General features: G+C 43.2%; 1 protein-coding gene across 4 annotated transcripts in view; it reads right to left on the minus strand.

Annotated features, from left to right (window-relative positions):
• cadm1a (cell adhesion molecule 1a) overlaps positions 1–26,375 on the minus strand; it is a 431,149-nt gene that overhangs the window by 17,144 nt on the left and 387,630 nt on the right. For 2 of the 4 annotated variants that reach the window (XM_029627469.2, XM_029627468.2), the window contains 2 exons: positions 18,703–18,789; positions 5,453–5,485 (listed from right to left, as the gene is read on the minus strand). The exons of 1 other annotated variant lie outside the window; for it this stretch is intronic. In XM_029627469.2, coding sequence (XP_029483329.1) covers positions 5,453–5,485; positions 18,703–18,789 — 120 coding nt within the window. The remainder of the gene's footprint in view (positions 1–5,452; positions 5,486–18,702; positions 18,790–26,375) is intronic. One more of the 4 variants, XM_029627470.2, reaches the window with a different exon arrangement.

A 26,375-nucleotide genomic window follows, 5' to 3' on the forward strand; every position in this document is an offset into this window, starting at 1 on the left:
CAACCCAAACAGGGGCTCTCAAGTGTAGCATTATGCAGAGCAAAATGTCTGTTTCTTGAAACAAGAAGTTCAATAATGCTGGCTTCTCTCTGCCACAACAAGCAGGGGCATCACCATGGTGACAGCTTCCAGGGGAGAGGTAGTTAGTTAGTGCTGGCACTCTTCGGCATGTAAAACAGGCGCGCATCAGCAGAGGCTCAGCTCATGTCAAACAGAGGCTTAACTTACTTTGCGCTGAGACAGAGAGAGAGAGAGATACATAAATAAGCTGTTGCTCAATGTTCCCAAGCAGCAAATGTCACTTTTCCTGAGGATTGCAGGGAGTTTACTTCAGTTGTTTTGTTCTATTGGGGGTGACTTTGTGATTGCTTCAGGAATATGAATGAAATATTCTGAGTAACATTCAGAAAAGGAGGGCCCTCAGCTTCACATTGGGCAATGGTGAGATGGTATTTCCTGGCCTCGAGGTAATTCAAGCATGAAGAACAAGGTAGGACAACAGCCAAAATCATGTACTCTAAAATGTCATGCATGAAATGGACACACACAATCACCCCCCCCCCCAAAAAAAACAAACAAACAAACAAGCGCACCAGTCCTTGAAATTCAATTGCATTACTTCGACCATGAGGTGAAATAGTACTACCTTGCCACCACCACACCTTCTGCCTTAATCTGTGTGGGGATCTGAAATAATACCGACGCTGGCTTTACGGCGGGCTTCTTGCAGATATATTTTTTGCAATCAAGTTACTTAAGGCACATCATCAAACAACTGGCCTGGACATGTTAGCCTAATGCTTGTAAAGGCCAGAGTGAAACGTGTTGGCTTTGGAAATTAACAGAGAGAACGAGGGACCAATCCTGAATACATTCACACAGCACGAGAGAGAGGGCAGCCTCTGAAGAATGCATTCTTTGAGGAAAAACACCAACATCATTTATCGTAAAATAAAACACACAAGATGACACATTATTGATAAATCAGATTGAAAAAGTCAGCACCCCAGGCAGTTTGAAACTAAATACACAGTGGGTCAGGTAAAGGAAAGGCTATGAATACCGCCGGTGCCAGTATGTGGCGATAGAAGTGCTGTCTGACAGTGAGGCTGACGTGCTGATAAGGGTTTGATCTATCTGACCAGGACAGCAATGCGTCTCCCGGCCCTGCACTGTAATTCATATTCCTGAGGCAACCCCACTTCAGCTCTACGCCGCAAAGGAGTAACAACAACTTGGCCTTGTAGTATCCATCTCCAAAGCAACTGAATAGACCTTCAGCTTCAGAGTGAAGCACTTCTGACAAAGGGGACGATGCAAAAAATGTAGCATAAATACACAAATGGGACTGCTTTACTTTGGTGGTAGTGTACTGGTTACACTTCACTGTAGTATCTTTCTACCCCCTTCAGTCAAACCCCACCCCCCTCTTATTTATGTAACATCTTGTTTCTAGGCTATACCGAGGGTAAAATAGATTTATCAGAGAGCAGAAACATCTCCCAAACAGTGAAAGGGCACCAAAACAACAAGAACACATTTTTTAACGATAGAATGCAAATGTGTAATCCTTCTGCGACAGCTTAATATTTCACAGAGACCTGTGTGAAACTTGTTTTGTTGGCATCTTTGTATTCCATGCACCTTGAATGACTCAAATATTTTTTAAGGCCACTGAATAGCTTTCTGAACAGAATGCAAAGGTACAGTTGAATCAATATGTCTATCTTGCCGATAAAGAAAAACTATATCGCGATACTCAGAAGCTAGCTTAACCTTAAGAGAGAGTTGCATGCATCTTACTGATCACAAACATTGATTTAGCAGTTGGTGTGAGATAAAGCTGCTTGAAATTTTGCATAAAACACATTTCACACCAGAGTTGGCATTATGTTAAAGGTTACTTCAGGATTTTGACAATGAGGCCATTTATCTACTTCGCCAGAGTCAGGAGAACTCATGGATACCATTTTTATGTATCTGCATCCAGTATGGAGGAAGTTAGAGGTAAACTCAGTCAAAAAGAAACGTTCCCTCACTGTCAACTGCGTTTATATTTAGCAAACTTAACATTTGTAAATATTTGTAAGAACATAAGATTCAACACCTGAGGCATAAACTGAACAAGTTCCACCGACATGTGACTAACAGAAATTGAATCATGTGTCCCTGAACAAAGGGGGGTCAAAATCAAAAGTAACAGTCAGTATCTGGTGCGGCCACCAGCTGCCTTAAGTACTGCAGTGCATCTCCTCCTCATGGACTGCACCAGATTTGCCAGTTCTTGCTGTGAGATGTTACCCCACTTCCACCAAGACACCTTGGTGTTCCTGGACATTTCTAGGGGGAATGGCCCTAGCCCTCACCCTCCAATCCAACAGGTCCCAGGCATGGTCATTGGGATTGAGATCCGGGCTCTTCGCTGGCCATGGCAGAACACTGTATTGCAGGAAATCACACACAGAACGAGCAGTATCGGTGGTGGCATTGTCATGCTGGAGGGTCATGTCAGGATGGCCCTGCAGGAAGGGTACCACATGAGGGAGGAGGAGGTCTTCCCTGTAATGTACAGCATTGAGATTGTACAATGACAACAAGCTCAGTCTGATGATGCTGTGACACACCGCTCCAGAACATGACGGACCCTCCACCTCCAAATGATCCCACTCCAGAGTACAGGCCTCGGTGTAACGCTCATTCCTGCGACAATAAACACGAATCCGACCATCACCCCTGGTGAGACAAACCGTGACTCGTCAGTGAAGAGCACTTTTTGCCAGCCCTGTCTGGTCCAGCGACGTGCCCATAGGCGATGTTGTTGCCGTTGATGTCTGGTGAGCACCTGCCTTACAACAGGTCTACAAGCCCTCAGTCCAGCCTCTCTCAGCCTATTGCGGACAGTCTGAGCACTGGTGGAGGGATTGTGCGTTCCTGGTGTAACTCGGGCAGTTGTTGTTGCCATCCTGTACCTGTCCCGCTTCTATCTCTGACAGGTTAGTGTGAGGAGGTAGGGAGGGGGCCCTCTAGTAGGACCCCTCCGGTCCCTTCTTGTATGACACGTGGCAGGGGTGGGTCAATCTGTCTTTGGCAGGCTAGTGCGAGGAGGTAAGGGAGGAGCCCTCTAATAGGGCCTCTTCGGCCCATCCAGGTAGGACGCTGCCTGTGTGATGTTAGGATGTACCGATCCTGTGCAGGTGTTGTTACACGTGGTCTGCCACTGTGAGGATGATCAGCAGTCCGTCCGGTCTTCCTGTAGCGCTGTCTTAGGCGTCTCACAGTATGGACATTGCAATTTATTGCCCTGGCGACATCTGCAGTCCTCATGCCTCCTTGCAGCATGCCTATGGTATGTTCACGCAGATAACCAGGGACCCTGGGCATCTTTCTTTGTGTTTTTCAGAATCAGTAGAAAGACATCTTCAGTGTCCTAAGTTTTCCTAACTGTGACCTTAATTGCTTACCGTCTGTAAGCTGTTAATGTCTTAACGACCGTTCCACAGGTGCATGTTCATTAATTGTTTATAGTTCATTGAACAAGCATGGGAAACAGTGTTTTTAAAGCCTTTACAATGAAGATCTGTGAAGTTATTTGGATTTTTACGATTTATCTTTGAAAGACAGCGCCCTGAAAAAGGGCTGTTTCTTTTTTTACTGAGTTCAGTTTCGCGAGCCAATACTAACTAGCGTTAGCACAATGACTGGAAGTCTATGGTATCTTCTAGCACTTACCACAGACTTTCAGTCATTGCACTAATGCTAGTTAGCAATTAAGATAACGCTAGTTAGCAACTTCCTTCATTCTGCACACAGAGACATAAAAATGGTATCCATGAGTTCATCTGACTCTGGGGAAGTAGATAAAGGGCTTCATTGCCAAAATCCTGATGTATCCCTTTCAAGGTAAGGAGTTAGATAAATTGTGTGTATACAATACCATACCTCCCTCCCCATCTCCATCCCCATGCCCCAAATACCTTTACATGTCTGCATATGTAAAATCATATCCGCAAATCTGTTCATCGGGTTTCACCAATGTCCTATTTGAATAGTGGAAATTGCAATAACTTATTCTGGGGCTTATAGCAATTATAAGTGATACATCATAGGCCATGCAGACATTACTCCACAAGGTTAACATTACCCTTGTGACATGGTATTTAGAATGACAGTTAACTGCGAGAAGGCAAAATTATAACCTGGCTCCATGTACCACGTAGCATATGTAGTCAAACCTCAGTGCCTTTCCCCCTCAGAAAACCCCACTTACACACTGCACACCCAGGCTGGTGCTGCTACTCATAGAACAAGTAATAGGGCACTTCCTATGCCCGAAAAGCCAAGTAGAAGGGCACTTCCTATGCCTGAAAAGCCAAGAAGAAGGGCACTCCATGTCTCAAAACACTAGCTGCATACAAAAATGTCTTGTCCTCTGAGCTCTATGAATAGTCTGCTGTTTGTGGCCCATGTGGACAGAAACCAAGCGGTAATTATCTGGCAAACTGAACTACGCTGTCTGAGTACCAGGTAATCCATCACCTTACAAAACCAGCCATTTAGACATCATTTAAATCCATTAAAAAATGATTTGAGGCAGGTCAATATTTATTACTTTTGGGCGCAAAATGAGAACACTGGAGGCAAATGTCAACAAGTACTTATGCACACTCATGCGATGTTATGGAGATATTATCTGGTGTTCAATTAAGAGTGGCCATTTTGATTAAACCCAAAAGGGGTGGTTTTTTTTTAAATGAAAATGTACTGGCAAGGATTTCTAACGCAAATACACTAACAGACAGAAAGACAGGTGGACAGACAGACAGACAGACAGACATAGACACATGAAGGATGAATAGTTATACAATAGACTGGACCCATTCTGTATGTGCTGTAGCCAACTCCTCTCCTGTTGTCATGGTATACATGTATGTCATGAAAAGGAACAAACACAGAGAGGAGTTAGCTAAAAGGACAAACTGGCTAAAAGGACCAGCAGGTTAGTCATACAAATGCCCAATTCCAAATCGACCCTTAATTCCTTTCTTATAGGGGAATTGAGCCTACAGAGTAATGTGTAAGCAATGCTGGCAAAATTCCACCTAGCCTATCAGAAGGCAAAGTGGAGCTATTAGCATATTGGCTATACCCTTCTGATTCTTTCGGATCTACACGAGTGTGTAGAGGCTAGGAGGAAGTATTGGGGTTAAGCAATAGATGTACAAACAGACAGAAATATGCAGATGCAGACACAAACAAGCAGAGACAGACGGACACAGTAACAAATGAAACCACAGCAAATCATTGTTTCATGTACAGGAGGCATTCATCCACAGTGTGGCAGACAGTACAGTAGGGTAATCAAAGGAGAGCGAGAACCTTAAAACAGAGCTGGTTATCAGGTGTCATGCTGTGGCGGGCAGACGAAAAAGAAGAGGAGGGAAGAGATACCAACCGTGTGCTGCGGGTTCAGTGCTGGGCGTAGTGTCTGAGCACACAAGGACGGAGGGACAGTAGTGGTGGAGGGAGGGAACAGGAGGAACGTGGCATGCAAAAAAAAGGAGAAATGGGGACGGGAGGGAGAAAACAAATGGAACCCATAAGCAAGCATTCAGAGACCATTACATGACAAAGACTAAGACACAAGGCTTAAGGGAAATCAAAGGGAACCAAAGCAGTGCAAAGATAAAACACAACACACACACGTTGGACATCAAACTGTGAGGGGAGCGCCATTGCCGCTTATGGGAGGACGGCAGCAATCGTGGCGGCGTAGACAGCGTTCACATGGTACACAGACAGCTCATCAATAAAATACAACTGCACACACTCCTGCATTATGTTGAAGGCCAATGTGTGACTGTGGGGAGCTGGGGAAAACATTTTACATTTCATTTACAAAGGGCACATTTTGGTATGGCTGTGCATATTTTGATCAATATGACATGACTTTGGGAATCTCAATAAAAACCACTGGAATAACCTTTGTCAAATGCAATCATACTAACCTTGATGTGACAAACCGCAATGGTACAGGGCACGCATATTACCCATAGGACCTTTGAGTTGTGAAATATATATCTTTTTTGGTGGCTTGGTTCCTCAGCAGAGGAAGAAGTATAAAAGCACTGCATATGAAAACCTTTATTCGTTGTTTATACTTCAGTATTTGTTTTTATGATAAAATGACATCAAGAGTATTTCAATAAAATAAATGTGGTTTGCAGAGGACATTGGAGGATAAAACAGGCACTTTGAATTGCTGTTTATTTACCTTATTCTTTCTGCCTTAACTATAAGTATCCATGATGGATCAATGTAAAAAAAAAAAGCCCATTTGTTTTTCTGTTGTAAATCCAAAATGTACTATCACAGATTAGTCCAATTAACAAAACATCATTGTCATTGTCCCCATGCAGTGCCATTGTGGGGACACAAGCAAAGGTTGTTTTCCCTTTACCACACTTCAGCTTTATCAGACGTCGAGATCCAGGAACCTGTAGGGCTTGTTATGCGGTAACCCCATTTGCAATGTCAATTTCTGCAAGAGTGGGGCGTAACTCCACATCCCGCTCCCTCTCCAGGGAGATTAAATCGAAATCTTGATATAATCCGATTGTGGTCTTTTGATGATTTTGGGCACAGTTTACCAGTTTCCTTTGCGTTTATCCGAAATCTTAGGAAACGAAGGAGATATGTGTTGACTGTGCTCCACCGTGTCGGAGTAGAGGGAGATGGGAGCAGGGGGACGAATCTGAGTCCAAAATGGCATTATATACTGCAGTAGTGCACTATATAGTGAATAGGGTGCCATTCGGGATGTAGCCTGTGTCTTCCTGAGATGAAACACCTGCCTCGGAGGACTCGGCTGGTTTTAGAAATGCAGGGAGATGTCTGCTTGCCAATCAAAGCAGCCTGTCAGGTAACATGGTTTCTCACTGTTTTATCAAAGTAGGCCTGTACCCAACCAAAGCTAGATTGTTGTTGAGAAACCTGTCAACGAACACAGATACTAGCTAGCGCATCGGAAATCACGTGAACACCTTGCATAATGCAATGTTTCAATTCCAGACAACACAACGACAACATAGGTATCAAACATATTTTATTCTGAAAGTGGTTAGACACCTCCATCTCAGTCACGGTTAAGTTGGGGCTAGATGCATTTCCAGAGCTGTATGTAAACAGACTTCCCATGTTTCCCCTTCTTATCTACTGTAGACATGAGAGGATGAGTGGAGGGAGGTGTTCCCTCGCTTTCCACACCTCTCTTCTCACTACCTCTCATGTAGACATTCTATAAGTCCATCAATTCACCTTATTAATGTAAAATAAATATGCTACAGGCCAAGGGTCTCCAACACTGTTCCTGGAGTGCTAACATCCTGTAGGTTTTCACTCAAATCCCAGTTGTAACTAACCTGATTCAGGTTATCAACAGCTAATTATTAGAATCAGGTGCGCTAGATTGGGGTTGGAGCAAAAACCTACAGGAAGGTAGCTCCCCAGGAACAGGGTGGGACAGCCCTGCTATAGGCTATGCAGAGTCGTAGTCGGGTCCATTCGTGTCCACTCGGGTCTATCAGCTGTAGTTACGTAAGTCCGAGACCCAATGACAATCAAACAGAACCCGACCCGGACCCAAGGGAAAAGTTTGGGTTAGGGAAGACCCGTGAAAACCTCTACCAGGGTGTGCAGGCATCTCAACACTTCTACACATCAAACCACCAGAGACATGAGAGTTAACGCTTCACCTCATATTGCCAAAGGACCAGGGAACAGGGAGAGATCTCAAACAGCGAGCCTAGATCATGTCCCTTTCAGCAGGGAGAGCCAGGCCTCGGAGGGCCTGCTTTTCCTATGGTCCTCCAGAAGAAACGCACTGTAGTCCTGTTAAGTAATGCCACAGGGCTCCAGCTAGGATGACAGTTCTTTAGCATAATCGCTTGAGCACCTCGGCTTGCTCTTTAAAATAGATTCCAACCTTGTAAAAGGGAAAAGGGGCCACTTCACTGTTCGCTTCTTTGCAGCTGCTACTTCTACACGGACGGCTCCTAGAGCTTCCTCTATCGGGCTGCTTGTAGGCCAGATCACCACTGGTACAACTGAAAGCAGGAGTTATCAAAGAGGAGTACACTGCATGTCCTCAGGAAGGAGGGAAGAGAAAGACGCAGTGGTTCAAGGGTTTTTACCTTCTTTCTCAATCTACATTTTAAGACATAATACAACATCACAGCCTCTATTTGAGGCCTAGTAAAATGTCTTCGGGAGGGACGGGCCATAAGCAGTCCTCCTAAGACAGCTGGAGGGGCTGCTCAAGGGGCTCCGCTAGGGATGTGTCACTATACAGCAGTAATATACCGCTGCTCATTCAAATCAAGCAGTACAATAAAGCACCCGTCTCTGCAACCCTCAATCATCGGTGGCCCCTGGATGTCTGCTAACCCCATTACTTGGCTGTGGCAGCTGCGCCGGCTGGTCAATATGTTTACTGATGAGCTATCGCCAGCTCCCGGTGCGGCCCTCCTTCCTTTTCTCCTTCTCTCTCGCCTCGTGTCGCAGGTCACCTGAGACACTCGCGTCCTTATTGACATCAGCAGACGTGACAATGGGCACGGAGCTTCCCAGCTAATTGCTTTGGTTCCCCACAAGCCCCAAGTGGCAAAATGTGACATACTGTAGCTTCAGTAGTCATCTTGTCATGAGGAACACCTGTTAAAATTTTACTGATAATGCCACAGCACCATCTCTGCAAAGTCTGTTCTGGTTGACAGAACATAGAAGATAATCCCCACTGGAACCACAGTGGTTGTACTGTAGAAGTACAATGTCACAGTTAGATCATGCAACAGCGCGCTTGAAATGTAAAGGTCATTTTCAATTGAGCCGACATATGCAGCGTTTACCATGAATGCAGTCCCTGTGAACGCGGGAACATTGCCTTTAAATTTAAATTGCGCTGGACTTTGGCAATACAGATTGAATCGAGCCCTAGATCTGCATGGGAAACCGGACCCAATAGTCAGAATCAGTGGTGTAGTTGAGGGTAAATGCCGTTTATGCACCTATTTTATTTTGCTCCACTGTTTACCTACCCTTTGCGGAAATCTGTTTATAAAAGTATAGGGAGTATTATTTTACTCACTGTGAACAGCAATCAGCGTTCTCCCACCTAGCTATTTTTTTTTACATAATCTAAATGAGGATACTATGATATATTCTGTCAGTGGGTGGCAGGTACAGTAATCACTACAGAATTACATTGCTTAGGCCACAGATTATATTTATCATCAACGTACCAATAGTTTGTATTTAAATAAACTTGACTTGCAGTGCTCTGGTATGACTGATAATCTCCATTCAAAATCAAGGCGTAAACACAACAGAAATATACCAATGCTTTTGCACACACACACACACACACACACACACACACACACGCACGCACACACACACACACTAGATTCGCTGTCGTAGGTGATTCAGGGCTAGCTAGCTGATTACCTTTCCCAGCCTACTTTATGAGTCCCATCTTCTTGGAGCCATCATGGAGCGCAATCATGGCCTCCAATAACAATATACCTCTACATAAAGAAGACGTATTTGCCGCATTTCTGTGTTTGCATGATGCTAAGCCTAATAAATTCCGCGGGATGCTCTCTCTGAGCGGTGTATCACACGACTGCAGTTGTTGTTTTCCCCCGTGGGAATACAATTGACCTTTAGTGAATTAGCCTATCCTCTGCCGGTGAGCCATCCCTCTCTGTCCCTGCTTTATGCCGCTGGAAGGAATCAAGACAGGCAGAGAAATTGACTACTCTATCTCGCAAGAGCTTGTGCAGGCGAGGGCCTCATTTGTTCAATTCCAAAATCAGTTTACCAGATGGTGTTTTGCAATTTAAGCCTTGACGAAAAAAAATATATTTGGGGGGAGGGGTAAAATGAATTGGTTGCCATCTCTGTTTATGTATTTTCATCAATTAACAGGCGGTGGCGGCTAGGGCTCCTGACACACAATTGTTTTTATTAGCGCGGGTACATTTTATTAATGGCTTTTTCTGTTGTACGTCTCCCAAACGTTGCTTTACGAGCGTCTATTTCCATTTCTGGGTTGGGGTATAATTCTGTGACGTCTCATTCTGGTACATCATTAGTCATATACTGTATTCAATCTGAGAGAGAGAAAGGGAGGGAGTAAGGGTGAGAGGTAGAGAAATGGAGGGAAGGAGAGAGAGGGAAGGAGGGAGAGAAAGAGAGAGAGATCCAGAGAGAGAGAGAGGTACATGGAGAGAAAGAGAGAGGGATCCAGAGAGAGAGAGAGAGAGAGAGAGGTACATGGAGAGAAAGAGAGAGGGATCCAGAGAGAGAGAGAGAGAGAGAGAGAGGTACATGGAGAGAAAGAGAGAGGGATCCAGAGAGAGAGAGAGAGAGAGAGAGGTACATGGAGAGAAAGAGGGGAAGATAGACATAGTGAGTGTGCTAGAGATGACTCTGTGTCTTGGTATCTGTGGACCAAACAGATAGATTCAACCTTCTTCCGCTCTGCAGGAGTGGGTCCGCATTAGAGATGACAATAACTACTGTTGCCCCTGACTACCAAAAGGACAACAGCCTGCCCTGAGGACAGGGCCAGCACAAACACTGCATGTCAAGAGGAAAATCTATTTCTTTGCCTCTCTGACAGAGAGATAGAGAAAGAGATAGCGGGAAAGAATAAGGGATCTGGAGAAATGGAGGGAAACAGTACAAAGAGGGAGGAAAATAATAAGGGAAGCAGAAATACATATTTGGTAGAAAGAATGACAGGGGAGGGATGCGGGTATAAATGGAGACATACAGAGAAAATGGGAGCAAGATTTAGCCTTGGATAAAATCTGCACAAAAAAAAACAAAAAAAATAGATATCGATAAACATACATTTCGGAGCTGTTTTTATAGGGCAAAAAAAAAGGCACAACAAATAGAAATGAATGACATCTGTCCCCAGAATGGATGGTACACTCTTAGAAAAAGGGTTCCAAAAGGGTTCTTCGGCTGTCCCCATAGGAGAACCCTTTTTGGTTTCAGGTATAACCCTTTTGGGTTCCATGTAGAACCCTCTGTGGAAATAAGGGTTATACCTGGAACCAAAAAGGGTTATTCAAAGGGTTCTCCTATGGGGACAGCCAAATAACAATTTTAGGTTCTAGATAGCACCTTTTTTTTCTAAGAGTGTAATGAGCAAGGTCATTCCATTTAGCCATTTATTTTGCAGTGTAAATGGCAATTTAGTAATCTCTAAATGCCACCTCCTGAAGCCACAGAGTACTTTATTCTGGCATTGGGGCTTTAATAGTTCAATAAAAGTGCAGTATACCACCATTCCAGTCCCCCTATAGACAGAAATAGAATATACTTTTGATAAACTAAGGGGCCTCTACTGTCACGTTCTGACCTTTATTTCCTGTGTTTTGTATTTAGTTAGTATGGTCAGGGCGTGAGTTGGGTGGGCAGTCTATGTTTGTTTTTCTAGGTTTTGGGTATTTCTATGTTTTCGGCCTAGTATGGTTCTCAATCAGAGGCAGGTGTCATTAGTTGTCTCTGATTGAGAATCATACTTAGGTAGCCTGGGTTTCACTGTGTGTTTGTGGGTGATTGTTCCTGTCTCTGTGTTTGCACCAGATAGGACTGTTTTAGGTTTGCTCACGTTTGTTGTTTTTGTTAGTTATCTCATGTGTAGTTTCTTTATAAATTAAAGAACATGAATAACCACCATGCTGCTTTTTGGTCCGCTTCTCTTTCACCAGATAACCCTTACATCTACCCCGCGTACCCTCTGCTAAATTGTTTCCCGCTACTGCCTAAGATATACATTTTAAGTCGGAAGTTTACATACACCTTAGCAAAATACATTTAAACTCAGTTTTCACAATTCCTGACATTTAATCCTAGTAAAAATTCCCTGTCTTAGGTCAGTTAGGATCACCATTTTTTTAAGAATGTGAAATGTCAGAATAATAGTAGAAAGAATGATTTATTTCAGGTTGTATTTCTTTCATCACATTCCCAGTGGGTCAGAAGTTTGCATACACTCAATTAGTATTTGGTAGCATTGCCTTTACATTGTTTAACTTGGGTCAAACGTTTTGGGTAGCCTTCCACAAGCTTCCCACAATAAGTTAGGTGAATTTTGGCCCATTCGTCATGACAGAGCTGGTGTAACTGAGTCAGGTTTGTAGGCCTCCTTGCTCGCACACACTTTTTCAGTTCTGCCCACATATTTTCTATAGGATTGAGGTCTTTGTGATGGCCACTGAAGTGCACCAGTCCCTTCTGCAGCAAAGCACCCCCAATACATGATGCTGCCACCCCTGTGCTTCATGGTTGGGATGGTGTTCTTCGTCTTGCAAGCATCACCCTTTTCCCTCCAAACATAACGATGGTCATTATGGCCAAACAGTTATATTTTTGTTTCATCAGACCAGAGGATATTTCTCAAAAAAAAGTACGATCTTTGTCCCCATGTGCAGTAGTCTGCATATTTTATGGCACTTTTGGAGCAGTGGCTTCTTCCTTGCTGAGCGGCCTTTCAGGTTATGTCGATATAGGACTTGTTTTTACTGTGGATGTAGATACTTTTGTACCTGTTTCCTCCATTATCTTCACAAAGTCCTTTGCTGTTGTTCTGGGATTGATTTGCACTTTTCGCACCAAAGTACGTCCATCTCTAGGAGACAGAACGCGTCTCCTTCCTGAGCGGTATGACGGCTGCGTGGTCCCATGGTGTTTATACTTGTGTACTATTGTTTGTACAGATGAACATGGTACCTTCAGGCATGTGGAAATTGCTCCCAAGGATGAACCAGACTTGAGGTCTACAATCTTGGTTGAATTCTTTTGATTTGCCCATGATGTTAAGCAAAGAGGCACTGATTTTGAAGGTAGGCCTTGAAATACATCCACAGGTACACCTCCAATTGACTCATTATGTCAATTAGCCTATCAGAAGCTTCTAAAGCCATGATGTCATTTTCTGGAATTTTCCAAACTGTTTAAAGGCACAGTTAACTTAGTGCATGTAAACTTCTGACCCAATAGAATTGTGATACAGTAAATTACAAGTGAAATAATCTGTCTGTAAACAATTGCTGGAAAAATGACTTGTGTCATGCACAAAGTAGATGTCCTAACCGACTTGCCAAAACTATAGTTTGTTAACAAGAAATTTGTGGAGTGGTTGAGAAACGAGTTTTAATTACTCCAACCTAAGTATATGTAAACTTCCGACTTCAACTGTATATGCACCTGCGCCAGTGGAGAAATGAAATCAGCCGGCACAGCGGATTATGACCATAACAGACTGTTCCCTCACATCTAAATACACAGTAATAATGGAACGCCCCAGAGAGTTAAAGGAAAAATCCTCTCAAAATTATATTTTGCTATTTTCATTAGTCCACTGTTGATACAGTCCCAAAATGTTAGCAGTCAAGTTTTCAAGATATTGGACATTCAAGAAGCAAAGTATCACACTCTTCTTCTTGAAATGTGTGTGATGTCACTGTACTCCTGCGTAAATAAACTTGATTCTCATGATGTGTTTAGTGCATTAACCTCTATAATTGCTCCAGGGACGCTGCACTGCACCTGACCCAATGCATCAAGCCCTTCGCTGTGTGTCCGTGTCTTGGGGGGTTGGGTTGTGAGCAGAAATACAAATTTCTCTTCTATGTAAGTTAATGGAAAATATAGTACATCTTATCTTATCTAATTGCGATACTAGATTACATGAGTCTGACAAAGCAGGTAACAGCCTACTAAGACACACTCACTTGTTTGATGTGAGTAGAAGGTGTATCCAATCAGCAATGTCATTAGGTCTTTGGTTTTTCATTTAATCCAATCAGATAGCATAATCGAGCACAATGCCTAAGATTTCCCGGCCTCAGTAGATTTGTTCCAATTGTGCTGAGAATGGTCTGTCAGATACTTTCATAGCATTTCTAGCTCAGGGCTGCTCAGCTCAAACGCCATCCTTAAGTGTTGTTTTGTTTATGCACATTTAAAAGATTTGGAATTGCAATGCTGAAAATGGCCTTCAGCAAATAGTTTCTGACAATGAGAGTTGCTATGAACAAAGAGAGAGAATTGCAATTGCAAGTTAATTTACTAGCCGTCGCAAATGGCTTCATGTGGCACTAAGTTGAAAACCTAATACAATCGAATGGTTATAGTTAGGGCTCTATTCAATCTGTATTGCTGAAGTGTTACAGAATGAGTGATAGAAATGTAAATATCATTTCCTATTGAGCCGTCATCTGCAGCATTTACCGTGAATGCAGTCTCCACTAACGATTTTTTTTTGCTGTAACAGTGAATTTCAACAATACAGATTGAATAGAGCACTTAGTCCACAGTAGTATGGCAACCAAGATGTCGTATTGACCTGATCATTTACTTTAAATGTAATTGAATAACGATGATTTGTGGCATCATCGTGTTGTGTTGTCATGCTCATTTGACCCTTTTCAGGAAGCTACGGGTATGTCGCACATCACTACTTCACAGAGCGGCATTTGAACTTCTTAAAAGTTCGATCAAAATGTGTTTTTTTTTGTCAGGCAGAAATGCCCTCCGGAACATGTGGACGTTCATGTACCTTAATAACAAACTTGTATTCCATCTGTAAATACGAATACAATTATGAGCCCAGTTGGTTTAGTTGGATAAAGAGGGGAACCTTCCCGATGGCCAGGATTGGCTAAGATAATAGATGGGCTGGACATGCTGGGAGATGAGTTTGGATTGGTCTGCCATGTAGCGTGCTTCTGTCTATAAAGTGACCTGATCAGTATGTGTTGATAATTCTTTCTACCGTGGCTTTTTTGAAGGGTTTAACGTTAGCTATCAAGAACTAGAAAAGTTGTGCTACTTTTCTCAACAACATTGATACCCTGAATTTAGCAGGTGCTATCGACAGATCATTTTGAGAAAAAAATCAGCACACGCCACGGTCAGTGTGAACCGGAGTGACTTGACACAATGCTGGCCAAACAAAATGGAGTTTAATGGTTCCAGTCTGCCGTCGTTTTCATTGCAAGGTAAAGCATACTGTTCGCCAGCTATTGAACGTTAGTTTGCTGTCTCCCTATCTAACGTTACGTGTATGATCTGTGTAGTAATGTTATTCGAATCAGAAAACAATTTCCATTGCTAGTTATAGCCTAATGTTAGCTGGCTAGTTAACATTGAACCTAGTTGGTTAGCTTTAGCTACCTGCATAGTCATACTACAGTTATGACAATCAGTTTGTATTCGTAGTAGTACGAGTTGAGATTATGCTGGTTCATTGTTTAGCTAGCTAGCTAGCTACATGTCCAAACAAAATACTCTATTTTGCCAGATGATTACACGGCCTATCAAGTCAGTTAGATTTGTCTGGGGGTGATTACGGCCATTTATTGTATTTCATGTGTACATGTCTAAACAATAGTGACCCATCCACATAGCTAGATGGTGGTTATAGCATTTATTTCACATTAACCATCAATTTAGACAAGTGTGTCTGGGTAAGCATCATCTAATAATTATCTGGACACTTTCTGTTTTTGATATTGCACTGTACCGCTCACACCTTCTGTATCCTGTGCATGTGACAAATAAACTTAGATATTATTTGATAGTGTGTGTTTACCAGAGACAGTAATGTGAAGAACAACATGACCTGCACCTAAGTCAGATTAGGATATAGGCCAAGGACTAGATAAAGAGTATTTTTTTACCTGGAGTCTTTCCTTGTTGTAGACTACTTCTTGAAATCTTAAGTTGTTTACTACACCACTCACTCTGTTTAGCTCATGGCCTCACATGTATCCTCGAAGAGATGGGTGGGGTTAAGGCTTAAAAGGGTGTGAACGATGCGTAACAAAGAAGAGCTCTCCAGTAGGTGTATCAAAACATTCAAGGGCCATTTTCTCAAAAGTGGGGTTTGTCAACTTTCAAAGCAGTATTTAATTCCAATTGTTTCTTAAATGAAGTGTATGATATACAATTTTCTAGCTCTGAGTCTCTACTTTTATCCAATGTAAAAAAACACAATTGTTTCAACATCAATTATAGATCAACTGGTTGACTCACAGCCTACAAATACCAGGGCCCATTGTCCATGTAGTCGTATTCATTCATTCTGATCTAAAAGGCAAAACTGATCCTAGAATAGCACTCTTACTCTGAGATGCTCGGTACTTACGGCCTCAGATCTAGAGGACTCATTGGTACCTTGTCAGTGTTTCTCCTAGACAGAAACCAATTCAAGTTTGGGGGGAATTAAAGTAAGCCAAAGCAATAGTAAGGACAGACATTGAATCTGCAGCAACTGGTTTTGAGGAGGTGAGCTAAGATTACAGGAGTTGTAACAAAAAAAGGAAATATATTGCCTGTTCATTGCAACAGGTACACGATAAAACGAGAAAGGCAGGGGAGAGATCAGAGCTAAATGTATCACCGTACCTGCATTCTGTATAACAGGAAACAGGCTCAAACAAGGGATTCCATGAACGATCCCAACATCAGTGCCGACATTCACATCATGAATGTATTCTGATGACGACGCCAGGGACGGTTAACTTTTCGCATATATCGCTTTTGCGACTAAGTTGATTGCGAATGTATTTTGAGGAGTGGCAAGGGACATGAACTTTTCCAGTCACTAAGGCTGCGATTACACAGGCAGTCCAATTCAGATTTTTTTCTTCTCACTAATTGGTCTTTTGACCAAATAGATTAGCTCTGAAAAAGTGCTGATGTGAAAAGATTTGATGTGATTGATCAAAACATCAATTCATGGGAAAAAAGATAAGAATTGGGCTGCCTGTGTGAATGCTGCCTAAAAGTGATATGCACCTCATTTGGGGAAAGACGAGTCTATTTGTCTACAGGACATGAATGTGAATAGCTGGATGGGAAGAGAAGGGTCTGCCTGTCCCCGTCTCCGCTCTTTTGTTTGAGCGTATGAAAATATGCCGGCATAGTCAACCCGCAGGAAACACAAAGGAGAAATGTAATCCCTGGCTCAGACAGGGCAGGATACAGCCCAGATCGTGATAAGCTTGTGAGAGCAACAGCAGAGGGAGAGAGAGAGAGAAAGAGAGGGGCGATTCAAGGCCAGGACAGGCCGAAAATATTTTTGGTATCTCAGATTGTTCTGTCAATGTTCACATATAAACTTCACTGGGAGGAATGATATTTGTCATGCTTTTTACATCTGTATCACATTTTTTGAACATAATGATGAGCGTGGCAATGTTAGGTACTTTAGGTCCTGTAAGATCTTACGATCCGTGAATTGTACATGATACAGACATCTTGGTGTCAAAATAATCCTAATCTCAAAAGCACACTTTTCATTTTAAGACATATTGTTTGGAACAATATACTGTACAAGTACATACAATTTCCAGAGTGGGCTCTCTGCTAATTCTACATTATAATCTATTGTATGAGCAACACCAACACAGTAAATGGGAAAACAGATTCAAATGGAACTCCCTCTGCTGCTGATTTTCTGAAAGTGCAATCCTAAAGGAGGGCTGTGATTGGTTAATGGCCTATTATGTCAATTTCTATGTATAAAATGGGTCATATCATTAAAAGTACCAGAGAGTCCACTCTGGAAATTTGACATGTTTGAAGAGTATATTATTCCAAACAAGTAGCTTAGTGGTTAGAGCATTGGGCCAGTAACTAGAAAGGTTGCTGGATCGAATTCCGGAGTTGACAACGTATGAATCTGTCATTCTGCCCCTGAACAAGGCAGTTAACCCACTGTTCCCCAGTAGGCTGTCATTGTAAATAATAATTTGTTCTTAACTGACTTGCATTTGAAAATAAAAATAATAAAAATAAAAAGGGTACTTTTTAGATATTCATATTTTTATGTTGAATAAATTAATGCGAACGTTTGTTTTTCTGAATCTAGATATACCTCCAGCCTAAAATGTCTGCTTTCATCTTTAAAAAAATATAAATAATTGTGATACAAATGTAAAAAGCATGTCAAACATCCTTCCCTCTAATTAACTTTCTATGTGAGAATTGCCAGAACAATCTGAGACACCTAGAATATTTTTTTGGGGCGTAGATGGGGGAGGGAATAGATGGGGGAGGGGGGAATACAGAGGGAGGGCGAGAGGGAGGGAGAGAAAGGGGGGAGAGAGGGGGAGAAGAAGAAAGGGATAGAGAGAGAGAGAGAGAGAGAGAGAGAGGAGGGAGAGAGAGAGCGGCTGAACATTTTAGTGAGAGAAATGTGATGGGTGCGAGCGGGCAGATGATGAGTGCCATTGACAGCCCCGCGCTGCAGTGGGAGGAGGGAGCCGAGGCCTGGCCCCTCCAGTGCGACTCTGTTATTATTATCGTTTCTCAGAATCTTATCAGGACTGGCTGACGGCAAATATTTATCTCTTTTCCTCACACTCTCTTTCTTGTTTGCTCACAAACACACACACAGGCATGCACAAGGGGGTGTCAGGTCACACATTACAGTGGGTAATGGTGACAATAGAATGAGAACACATAAATACGCATGCACTCACACAGTGTGGGTGGTGGAAGTGGTGGTGTTTGTGGTGAGGGTCGGGTTTGGTGGGTATGAGGGTATCGCATATGCACACAAACAACGCACACACAACCACAAAACACACAGGGAGGTGGTGGGAGGTGATACTGTACCTGCAGTGGCTTCAGGGAGGGAGATGGTTGTGGTGGTGGGAGTGGTGGTAGTAGCTGTAGTGGGTATAGGGGTAGTGGTGGGGGCATCTGGATGAAGAAAACAAATACATGACAGACAAGGAAACTAATGAGTAAACCATGAAAACAAAAGACACAATGAAACAGACCTTGGTCCAAATACTATTTGAAACCTTTTAAATACTTGTAGTGTTCGCTTTACCCCTCTAGATTTCCAGTTGGGCAGGGTTTGCATTTCTGAGACTATTGTATTGGTCCATGAAGCCAGCCAGCTTAATCGAGCACAGATAAAATATCTGAAATTATTTCGAATAGTATTTGAACCCAGGTCTGCAATAATATGAAACAATTCTGATGGGGAAATTATTAATTCATACCAGTGGCAGTGCATTTGTTTGCCTTTAAGCCAGTCATAAACCAAGCTATATCATTTTTTAAAGACTAAATTAAGGGATTAATTCCGGGTGGTTAAGGTTCAGGTTAGGGTGTCCAAATGTGTCAATGAATCTCTCCTACGCATGCTGTTGGCATGATAATAATAACAAGCCCACCACAGAAAAAAACTGCAGTCCATTCGTAAAGTATTCAGACCCCTTCCCTCTTCCACATTTTGTTATGTTACAGCCTCATTACAAAATTGATTAAATATATATATTTTTTCAATCTACACACAATATTCCAAAATGACAAAGCGTAAACAGGTGAGTGTAACGGATGTGAAACGGCTAGCTAGTTAGCGGTGGTGCGCGCTAAATAGCGTTTCAATCGGTGACGTCACTTGCTCTGAGACCTTAAAGTAGTGGTTCACCTTGCTCCGCAAGGGCCGTGGCTTTTGTGTAGCGATGGGTAACGATGCTTCAAGGGTGACTTTTGATGTGTGCAGAGGGTCCCTGGTTCGAGGGGACGGACTAAAGTTATACTGTTACACTCAGGTGTATCCTGTTTCCATTGATCATCCTTGAGATGTTTCTATAACTTGATTAAAGTCCACCTGTGGTAAATTCAATTGATTGGACATGATTTGGAAAGTCACACACCCATCTATATAAGGTCCCACAGTTGACAGTGTGTTCCAGAGAATAAACCAAGCTATGAGGTCGAAGGAATTGTCTGTAGAACTCTGAGACAGGATTATGTCGAGGCACTGATTGGCGGAAGGGTACCAAAACGTTTCTGCAGCATTGAAGGTCCCCAAGAACACAGTGGCCTCCATCATTCTTAAATGGAAGAAGTTTGGAACCACCAAGTCTCTTCCTAGAGCTGGCCGCCCGGCCAAACTGAGCAATTGGGAGAAAAGGGCCTTTGTCAGGGAAGTGACCATGAGCCCGATGGTTACTCTGACAGAGCTCCAGAGTTCGTCTATGGAGATGGGAGAACCTTCCAGAAGGACAACCATCTCCGCAGCACTCCACCAATCAGGCCTTTATGGTAGAGTGGCCAGATGAAAGTCACTCCTCAGTAAAAGGCCCATGACAGCCCGCTTGGAGTTTGCGAAAAGGCACCTAAAGGACTCTCAGACCATGAAAAACAAGATTCTCTGGTCTGATGAAACCAAGATTGAACTCTTTGGCCTGAATGCCATTCCTACGGTGCAGCATGGTGGCAGCAACCTCATCCTGTGGGGATGTTTGTCAGCGGCAGGGACCTGGAGACCAGTCAGGATCGATGGAAAGATGAACGGAGCAAAGTATAGAGAGATCCTTGATAAAAACCTGCTCCAGAGTGCTCAGGACTGGGGTGAAGGTTCAACTTCCAATAGGACAACGACCCTAAGCACACAGCCAAGACAACACAGACGTGGTTTCAGGACAAGTCTCTGAATGTCCTTGAGTAGTCCAGCCAAAACCCGGACCGATCGAACATCTCTGGAGAGACCTGAAAATAGCTGTGCAGCGACCATCCCCATCCAACCTGACAGAGCTTGAGAGGATCTGCAGAGAAGAATGGGAGAAACTCCCCAAATACAGGTGTGCTAAGCTTGTAGCGTCATACCCAAGAAGACTTGAGGTTGTAATCTCTGCCAAAGGATCTTCGACAAAGTACTGAGTAAAGGGTCTGAATACTTATGTAAATGTGATATTTCATATTATAAAAAAATATATTTTTTACACAAACATCTATAAAACAGTTTTTGCTTTGTCATTATGGGGTATTGTTTATAGATTGATGAGGGGAAAACGACTTAATCAATTTTAGAATAAGGCTGTAACGTAACAAAATGTGGAATAAGTGAAGGGGTGTGAATACTTTCCAAATGCACTGTATAAAACCAAAACTCAATAATAAAAAAAAACATGATGGACATGATAAGTGATGAAAATGCACTGTCCAAGGTTCAAAACATCAACAAACATACAAATTGGCGCAATGTGAGGTCCGATGGAGGAAGGGACGTTCAGCACACATACTTTCAACTCGAGGACTACCCCCCAGTTGCATTTTCCATTTACTTCATTAGTCGACTCGACCCCCCACCAATAACTGTAGGGGGAAATCAAAAGTGACATTCTCTCAGTTGGACTGGTGGTGCTGCATTGATAAGAACTTGGGGCTGAGGCTTGCGGTGAGGAGAGAGCCTCGTCACTTGTCATGCTGCTCAGTTGCCTGAGAGTGTAGCGAAAAACAGGGGGAAGTGTTAAAGGAGTGCAGAGAGCGAGTGATTGCAGCATTTTTTCCCCGAGGATGAGAGAGACACAACCAAACAGGTAAATGAAACGAGGGGAAATAAAGAGAGAGAAAAGAGAGAGGGAGATGGAGAGAGAGGGATGGAGAGAAGGAGAGAGAGAGGGGGATGGAGAGAAGGAGAGCGAGAGGGGGATGGAGAGAAGGAGAGAGAGAGGGGGATGGAGAGAAAGAGAGAGAGAGGGGGATGGAGAGAAGGAGAGAGAGGGAGAGGGGGATGCAGAGAAAGAGAGAGAGAGGGGGATGGAGAGAAGGAGAGAGGGAGAGGGGGATGGAGAGAAGGAGAGAGAGAGGGGGGTGGAGAGAAGGAGATAGAGGGAGAGGGGGATGGAGAGAAGGGAGAGAGAGAGAGAGGGGATGGAGAGAAGGAAAGAGAGAGGGGATGGAGAGAAAGAGAGAGAGAGGGGGGGGATGGAGAGAAGGAGAGAGAGAGGGGATGGAGAGAAAGAGAGGGGGATGGAGAGAAGGAGAGAGAGGGGGATGGAGAGAAGGAGAGAGAGGGAGTGAAATAGAGTTAGAGAGTATTTTCTGTTGTGCTAACAGGCGTGAATGGTGACGTGCGCCCACGGCCGCACAACTGTTTTGCCTGTCTGTCCTCGTCCAGCCAGACAGATACCACTGTGTTAACATCTGTGGAGGTGGGTGGAAATTGGCCGACAGCTTCCCTTCCTCACTCCCTCTCTGCTTTCCTTGTTGTCTGAGTTCTATCAGAACATCACGGCAGGAGGGCCCAGAGACACTTTCCAACTGACGAGGAGGACTTGGAGGACTGGGAGGCTGGCAGGGACACATCAGAGAGACGGTGACGGCAAAAACGTGGTCTTCAAACATGCTGTGTTTACCAAGCCTTTCAAATATCACTGACAGGATACACACAAATATTTCAAATACCTCATTCCAAATGCATGTCAATTAAAATGAATGAATACTACCCATCCCTGCAGGAAAATGCAGCTTGAAAGTAAAGAAATTGAGAAATAGTGTTTGTATCTGCTGAAATGGAGGGGTCACTTTCTCCTCCGTTTTTATTGCTTTCGGTTGTTCTGACTGACAGTTTGTAATACCAGCTGCAACTTGTGTGTCTGAAATTAGCATATGCTGGTGGACTGTTTTCATAGGTTTTGAATGATTTCGGATAGCTTTGGCAATGACTTCACGTCAACTTTCAGAATTTTCCCATAGGGTTCTGGTCAAAAGTAGTGCACTATATGGAAATATGGTGCCATTTGGGACGCATCCCAAGGCTATTGAACTACAGCTGTAGGATATTAATTATATCACCCTGTTGCAGGAGAAATTCCCTGCAATGCAGGAAATGTAAAACGTCTAGTGTATTTGAAGTCTGTAATTTCTAGACTTGATTTTCCCAAACTAAAAATATGTAAATCCCTACAAAAATGTCCATTCATTAAAATCCACATAATACTTCACATTTCCTGTTGCTGAAAATGGTCTCAAATTAAGATCATATATCTTGCAACACTTTCATTTACTCTCGTGCAAACACATAACTCTAATCCTGACCCTAACTTAATCATAACCAATAGATTTGCTGGTGCCATTTCCCTTCTAGTTTTCCTGATTGAAACACATTCTTTCATTTGACTAAGATCCATCAAATCACAGTGGGCATCAATCGATCTTTCCAAACGTTCCTTCACGTCAACAACACTCAAAGGTGGTGGCCATCTTGTGATCCAAGGGTCACCTTCCCTCTACTACAGCCCACCTAGGCTACCGTTGGTATATCTGTAGCACATTCCCTCTTACCTACTTGGTGTGTAACAACAAGTAGCGCAGCGTTCTAAGGCACTGTATCTCAGTGCAAGAGGTGTCACTACAGACCCTGGTTCAATTCCAGACTGTATCGCAACTGGCCGTGATTGGGAGTCCCATAGGGAGCCGCATAATTGGCCCAGTGTTGTCCGGGTTAGGCCGTCATTGTAAATAAGAATTTGTTCTTAACTGACTTACCTAGTTAAATAAATAAATGTACTGACATGTATGTGATAGATGCAAATACACACACTAGATATTAATGTATGTAAAGTATTTTGTCTGTAATGTCTTTTTCATTATGTGTCGGACCCCAGTAAGACTAGCTGTAGCCATTGGCGTCGGCTAATGTGGATACTAATAGAAATAGAATAAAGGGTGGTCGAGTTTGGTGGCATATTTCTCCAAGGGAGAGGTACTTGAAGAGATTTGTTTGTTTGGCATGTCAATAAAGTACTTTTATGGATCATGGGTTGTCAGAAGTAAGTTGTTACCTGTCCCAAACTCCCTGTGATTAACAAGGCCTCGACAGGGCAGTTGCTTTCACGCTGTTCCTCGGAACAGTGCACCCATGTTGATTACCTTTGCCAAAGGGGAGACAGAAGGTGGCTTGGGGAGTAGTGGCGTGATACGTTTCTACACTAACGGAGGAATTCAGCTTGGCATTAAGAAATGGAAAATATATTGGTGAAGTGCTTGATTATGGTTGATCACCTTGTCAGTGAAAAGGAGTATATTTAAACTGCAGTATATTTAGGTACATTCGACAAAGAGGAACAGTTGTAATATATTTTATTGTAATATATTATGTTTGGCTCCCAGAGTCCTTTATGGTTGTTCAGCCTATATTTTGTTAATGACCAGTTAATCGTTTGGACATTCCCCCCAAAAAGTACATTCATCTTCACCCAACACATTATAAAATAGATACATGCATAAAGAAGTGAGTAATTCAATGTGAGAGAAAGCTAGGGAGATGTGCAAAGTCCCCATGAATCCAGCCAGGAGCGGTTTCAGAAGCAAACCAAGCCGGCCTTGAGGTGATCTGAATTTGTATTCGAACACACTCTCTAATATTCATTTTTAATTACTAACAAAGAACATATTCCATTCCTGTAAACAGAGGTTTGAAAAAATAATGGCTGAACGGACAAATAGGGAAGCCTATCTTGCGGCGGGAGCCGGCTAACTGGGCTTGCGCCACTTGATGAGATTCACACGTGTCAGGAGCTGACAAACTTGAGCTCAGAAGTGACGCTACTTAATTGGTTTTTTATCCCGTAATAAACTGTGAGGCCCAGCAGATGTTTGGGATCATCGGTGTCAATAGCTCATTAAAAACTTGGCAGCGATAATAAGATCTATACTTTCCCTGCTTCCAACCCTCCAAACAAGCTCGACTAGAGTGAATGTTCACCAAGGTGTCCCTTAAAAAAAGCAGCACTCCATGCTAGCCGCTTTTCCAATGATGTTGTATCAAATGCAGTGGAAGCTTACAGAGTTTTAAATATGGGGAGCTGCGTGTGAGTTTTCCTGTTAAATCACTGTGGATTGTTTACCAGGGCAGATTATGAATCAGCATCCCGGGCCCAGAGCTTGGAGCGGAGGCTGCATTAAAATACTGGGACTGCCTGACAGAGAATATCCCTCCAGTCACGCTAAATGCTAAGAAACTCAAGAAATTGAGAGTTTCTCACTTCCTGTGTCTCTTGGTTTTATCCCCTTAGACAGCTGAGTACAAACAGACCTCTGGAAATTAGCTGAGGTGATACAGCCGAGACACACAGATGTAGGGAGGAGAGAGGCAAGCAGGCAACGTCTCAATTAATACATTTTAAAAATGTATCCTTTATTTAACGAGGCAAGTCAGTTAAGAACAAATTCTTATTTACAATGACGGCCTCGGAACAGTGGTTTAACTGCCTTGGCCAGGACGACAGATTTTTACCTTGTCAGCTCGGGGATTCAATCTAGCAACCTTTCGGTTATCGGCCCAACGCTCTAACTACTAGGCTACCTGCCACCCCTTTAACCAAGGGATTGATGTGGGAGTGGCAAACTGGCACATGTGGGGGTAGTATAAGAATCTCACTCAATAAGGGGCAGAGTAAAAGTCAATGAAGAAAACACAGAACAATCTGGCTAATAGAGCACTTAAAGTAAAGTGTACTTTGGGCTGTTGATTTCCCTACCAGCCACCTGCTGGAGTCACGCAACTTTATATATTGGAGAGAAGCAGGAAGAGTGGAAAGAAATCTGGTCAAATCTCCTAAATGTCTACCAAACATTCTCTTCCTGAGCTCATTGAAAGTGTATCGCCTTTGGTTTCCAATGTCCAAAGGTGAAAGCAGATTGAAGTGGTAAACGAAAGAGCCACACGGTATGTGAAGGACAAAACCCAGGTACAGCTTTCGTTCAGACATAAATCACTCATTTTCTTACTCAATCATTCCAGAGAGTTATGAAGAAGTGTGGAGATGCCCAGAGAGCTTGGAGCGGAGGCTGCATTAAAATACTGGGACTGCCTGACAGAGAATATCATTCCAGAGAGTTATGAAGTGTGGAGATGGGTGAATAACGTTATACTCCAGCACAATAACACTAACTAAAACACTAACTAACTAATAACACTCTCCCACTCCCAAAAGAGCGCCATAGGGGTAGTTGACTCCAATTTAAAAGCTTATGAACAGCACGGGGGACTGACCGCCCCCCCCTATTCGCCCTGGCAGATAGCAGGCGACTCTTACCGAGGCCCTTCTGTCGCCTGCACAGCAATGGGACGGTGCCCGGCATTCGCCACGCAAAGAACCTCTCCCAAATCTGCCAGCTGCACGATATGACAAACAAGAGTGATGGGGCCTCTCTTCTCCTAACTAGGAAGAGTGGAGGAGAAAAGAATAGGGGAGGAAAATAACTAGTCTCCGGCAACGGCACCACGCTAACAATGGTCATTGGAAGCCAACGGCACACCTGCAGCGAATGCTTGTCTCACGCAATCAACGGGTGGACAATTACGCGTTAATAAAGACGGTGTGGAGGTTTACAAGGGGGAAAGTCCCTCGTCGAGACAACTCATCTGTTTTGAATGGCATCCTTTTGTATGTTTACTTAATTGTGTTCATTTTCGTTGCAGGGAGAGACTGACACTGGGATCCCTCTGCAAATTAGCCACCTTTGCTGGACTAAATCAATGC

This window comes from Oncorhynchus nerka, linkage group LG22, assembly GCF_034236695.1.
Source record: "Oncorhynchus nerka isolate Pitt River linkage group LG22, Oner_Uvic_2.0, whole genome shotgun sequence".
Lineage (NCBI taxonomy): Eukaryota > Metazoa > Chordata > Actinopteri > Salmoniformes > Salmonidae > Oncorhynchus > Oncorhynchus nerka.